This window comes from Rhinoderma darwinii, chromosome 13, assembly GCF_050947455.1.
Source record: "Rhinoderma darwinii isolate aRhiDar2 chromosome 13, aRhiDar2.hap1, whole genome shotgun sequence".
Taxonomy (NCBI): Eukaryota; Metazoa; Chordata; class Amphibia; order Anura; family Rhinodermatidae; genus Rhinoderma; species Rhinoderma darwinii.
Window position 1 is genome coordinate 22,833,699 of NC_134699.1, and position 5,362 is coordinate 22,839,060.

At 38.9% G+C, this 5,362-nt stretch overlaps 1 protein-coding gene across 3 annotated transcripts in view; it reads left to right on the plus strand.

The window, feature by feature from the left end:
• Window positions 1-1,797: 1,797 nt before the first annotated feature.
• Window positions 1,798-5,362, plus strand: part of NEUROD2 (neuronal differentiation 2) — a 5,545-nt gene continuing 1,980 nt past the window's right edge. The window contains exons 1-2 of one of the 3 annotated variants that reach the window (XM_075845517.1): window positions 1,798-2,159; window positions 4,168-5,362. The exon at window positions 4,168-5,362 is cut by the window's right edge and continues 1,980 nt beyond it. In XM_075845517.1, the coding sequence (XP_075701632.1) occupies window positions 4,212-5,291 (1,080 nt within the window). In that variant the 5' untranslated portion in view covers window positions 1,798-2,159; window positions 4,168-4,211 and the 3' untranslated portion in view covers window positions 5,292-5,362. Of the gene's footprint in view, window positions 2,160-2,190; window positions 2,530-4,167 lie in introns of those variants that run through there. The other 2 variants (XM_075845516.1, XM_075845515.1) reach the window with 2 other exon arrangements.

Consider the following 5,362-nt stretch of genomic DNA (forward strand, 5'->3'; position numbering starts at 1 on the left):
TAAAGAAATATATTGAAATTAATCAGAAAAAAAAAATATATATATATTTTTTTTAAAGGCATTCTCTTTTGAAGGCCACATCGAGTGATCTGTTCACAAGATATGCAAGAACTTACTGAAGAACAAGCAGCAATGCAGGAAATCAGAAACATATTACAATTGAGGACGTCCACATACAGACGCCATGTTTTTTCATACACAGAAGAGTCTAGAACAAAGGCCATTAAGTTTTCACTATATAAATTCAGAGCTGTTCTCTATAGTACTGGTATTTACTCCTTATACCCATGACATCTACATTGTGATTGTGATCTCCATCATTCATCTCTTGGCCTGATGAGAGTAGTTTTTCGATGAAGGACCCTCTGATGTTATCCAGTGTTGTAGAGCAGTATATATGATACGTAGAGTGTAAGCTCTGCAGGCTCACAATTGTCTGTTTGTTGAGGACTTACCAAGTGTATGAGTATGTGTTTGAGTGATATATGTGAATGTGTGAGGGAGGGGGAGGTGTGTGATGTGGGTGAGGGGTGGGGGTGATTTTATTGTAACAGATTTTTGGCAAGCCTCCAAATCCCTTTTCTTCCTACCTATCACACATCTCTGTGATGGGGAACAGCAGAGATTCCCACTCTTTGTGGCGATCACACATTGGGAGTCTGCGGACCGAACCCACCCTGCCAGCTGGGAGAAACAGCACCTGATTCATTAACTCTTTCACTGAACACAATCTGATACCCACTGTATAAACATGGTCACCTCCTGAGACCTGAATCACATTCTGCAGGGTGGCAATTTTATCATATGCTTATTTTATGTCCTGTTACATAGATTAGTGGAAATGCCTAAACTCACATCAAGAATGATAAACTGTATCAGTGTATGTAAGAGGGACATCAGTCACTTTATAAGGTTTCATTCATTCATTGTACAGCAAGACATACACATAACAGACATTATCTATCTATCCATCTAATTTCTATCTAATTTTTATCTATCTAGTTTCTATCATATATCCACCTTTGTCTTTGTTTCTTTCTTTCTTTCTTTCTATCTATCACTCATTCATCTCATATTAAATATATATATATATATATATATATATATATATATATATATATATCATACCTATACATCAGTCTGATATCAATCATTGTCTATAATTATATATCCATTTAATATTTATCTGTTTATGTATGTAATATTTATCTATTGCATTATCTATCTATCTGTCATATCTGTCAATCTACCAATAAATATAGTATTTATCTACTGCATATCTATCTAATATTTATATATTGCACAGGTATCTACTTAGCTCATGTCTATCTATCTATCATCTATCTATCTATCTATCTATCTATCTATCTATCTATCTATCTATCTATCGCACATCTATCTAGCTCATATCTATAAAAAAAATTCTATTGTATATCTATCTACTTAGCTCATATCTATCTATCTATCTATCTATCTATCTATCTATCTATCTATCTATCTATCTATCTATCTATCTATCTATCGGTGGATTAATATAAATCATTGGTGAAATATCATTTGTGTGGCAGGTATCGATGGCTCTCCCTCCTAACTCCTATTTTAGTCTTATAAAGTTAAAACCCTTTAATATGAACCCCTGTCCCACCCTAATTTAGACACAACGCCCCCCCCCTCTCATATTGGCTATTTATAACGTCCCAGCTATTCCTTGTCTAATAATTTGGGCTCACACCCTCTCTGTTAGGTGGGCATATCCCCCCCACCTTCTTCCTTGGTGTGAATACCTCTGCCCCATTTTGCAGTGCTCACATTGATCGAGAGATTTGGTGAATCTATTCCTCTCTCTTCCCTTCTTCTTTCTGTCTTCCTTTCTTTTTTTTTTAGGAGAGTGACAGATGGTAAGTCCTCCCCCCCCGGGACCCAAATCTCCCTCAATCCAACCGCACGTCAATCAGAGGCTCCCGTGTGATCGCTCCCGCGGATGACGTGCCAACCATATGGCCTGGCATCAGAGCTGGTACCATGACTCGGTAGACATGCCACCCTCTCCTCCTTTTGGATTGCACTCTGAAGGAGCTTGAGAACCTCAAGGAGACTGTTCTACTCCCAGAAGATGATCTGAACCATGTCATAAATTTCTTCAGCGCCTAGCTCTGGAGGTAAGTTGGGTTCAGAGGAGGCTTCTCCAACTTGAGAGAGAGGAATGAGACAATCCCCCACCCGTATTATTTTATTTGCTATCTACCTTATTGTGGAGCAGACATCGGGACGGATGGAGACCACCTTACTGATCATCATCCATCTAGGATTAACCCTTAAAGCCATTATGGCATCTCCTGGCTCTATAGGGGCTCAGGGGGCTATGGCTGAGGGATCTGTCTCTTGCGTAGTCGGAAAACTGGTGGATTTTTCTCAGGGATTGAGAGAGGGAAATTGGCAAGGAGAACACAATGCCGGGTGTCACCCCAATACTGACTGCTAGATGCCTTCACCTTCTGTCTGTCTGTCCGTCCTTCGTGCCTTCCCTATGTATGTAGGTCTATATGCAAGCAACAGAAATATCTGGAATATTTATCATTTCTTTATATGTCACTATTGTCGCTGGTCTAGATATACGGGATAATGATTAGTGATTTTCTTGATGTTTTGTACATTGTTAATTTTTCATTTTATATATATATATCTACATATATATATATATATATATATATATATATATATATATATATATATATAATATATCTACATATATATATATATATATATATATTATATATATCTACATATATATATATGTAGATTTATTTGTTTTTACTATAAATGCATGAACAGCTCCAAATTCCATTTTATTGTATCTATATTTATACATGTTTACATTTTATTATTATATACATTGTACTATATTTATGTATTACACTTTTTACCTATTTTTTGTTTTTATATTTATAAAAAAAAATATTTAAAAGAAAAAATAATGTATATACACTTTGGAATTTTAGGTAATCTTGTTGACGAATGAGTCCACATAGGACATTATCCACCGCCTTCTATTGGGTGGTAGCGAACTTTATCCTGGCTACTTCATCTATATTGTGATTGGAGACCCACCTATCTAATAGAGTAAATATACTCCATGTAAACGGAGAGGGCAGGGAAATTGGGATCTTATAATGAAATAATAATTGGATCTATCAACATTATTTGACAGGCTTTAATTTAGAGCGGTGATGGCTAAATTGAAAGCCAATTAATTCTAATCATGCCCAGGAACGATCGCCCGGTTTTGTTGGGAGTGTGTGTGTGTGTGGGGGGGGGGGGGGGTTAGTAAAGACATAAACATATATAGCTTCAATAATATGACAGTTGTCTTGAATATAATGGATGTTATGTCATTTACGGTACAGCTTTGAGAGTCGATTTTAACATTAAGGTTCATGGATTCAGGTCATTGTATATAAGGTTGTAGGATTAAGCATAGATGGACAGCTAACCTCTGTCTACACCTGTATAGCTTGTTCTAATATGTGTTTTACTGCTGTGAATAGGAATATATTAATACAATGCTCATATGGTCATAATATCATTATAACATCCTAAATATTATATATCTGTCCCTCCCTGGTATTTTCTCGGAACACTAATTAATATTCCTAAAATTATGACTATATTTAGCATCAGAACAGAATTATATATATGTATAACAATTTTATATTTACACACACACACACACACACACACACATATAATTTACGCAAATATATATATATATATATATATATATATATATATATATATATATATATATATATATATATATATACATATAATGTATTGTATCTCTATATTCGGCTTTGTAACTGAATACAAACAAGATGGATGGATAGATATGAGAGATAGATAGATAGATAGATAGATAGATAGATAGATAGATAGATAGATAGATAGATAGATAGATAGATAGATAGATCGATCGCGTTCTTGTAGTGCATGTTGCTCACACATTGTTCCATTGTCGCCTGTGTTGCTTCAGTGCTACAATAAGTTTAGGTTTTTATGTCACAATACATGAATGTGTAACATTGTATCAGTCTATTATGTTACATTGGTTGTTATACTGCTGAGTAGGTGGCCATTAATGACGTCACTCTTGACTCTTGTACTCCTCAGAGGTCTCTGGTGTTGACGTCTCTTGTCTTCTGTCCACAGCCATCATGTTGACCAGGCTGTTCAGCGACACCAGTCTTATTCCCGATGTCCAGAAATTCTCCTCCTGGGCGGATGATGATGACGACGATGACGACGACGACGACGACGTGAGCGACAAGGACGAGAGGAGCGAGAAGAGTCTACAGGATGTTCACACCGAGGGTTCTCTGAGCGAGAGCAAGGACGATGGGGATATTGGTGGGGAAGATGATGAGGAAGAAGAAGAGGAGGAGGAGGGTACAGAGGAAGCTGAGGGAGAAAGGCCCAAGAAACGTGGCCCCAAAAAGAGGAAAATGACTAAGGCCAGGGTGGAGAGGTCCAAGGTGAGAAGACAGAAAGCCAATGCCAGAGAGAGAAACCGCATGCATGACCTCAATTCAGCCCTGGACAACCTCAGAAAGGTGGTGCCTTGCTACTCCAAGACCCAGAAGTTGTCCAAGATCGAGACTCTCAGGCTAGCTAAGAACTACATATGGGCCCTCTCCGAGATTCTTAGGTCTGGGAAGAGGCCCGATTTAGTGGCTTATGTGCAAACCCTGTGCAAGGGCCTCTCCCAACCCACAACCAACCTGGTGGCCGGCTGCTTGCAGCTCAACTCCAGGAATTTCCTGACTGAGCAAGGTCAAGAAGCTGGGAGGTACCACGGCCCAAATTCTTCCTTTGCCATGCACCCCTATACCTACCAGTGCTCCAGGCTTTCAGGCACCCAGTGCCAGTCTAGTACCATGCCCAATACTCATGCTCTGAGAAGCCATGGCTACTGTGCCACTTATGAGTCACTGTATGGTAACACGTCTCCGGAATACAATAGCTCTGAGTATGAGGCCCCCTTAAGCCCACCACTGTGCATTAATGGCAACTTCTCCCTGAAACAGGACACATCCACCGACAATGATAAAAATTACCACTACTCTATGCACTATTCTGCCCTTCCATCCTCCAGGCCATCCGGGCCCAGCCTGCTCTTTGGATCTTCTGGGATGCGAAGTGGAGTCCACTCTGAGAACCTGTTGCCTTATGATATGCACGTCCACCATGATAGGGCCCCCGTGTATGAGGAACTCAATGCGTTTTTCCATAACTGAGCCACCCAACTTTTCTCCACGTGTGACTGTGCAATTTGTGCCAAGAAATATGGGAATATTGAAGGGACCAA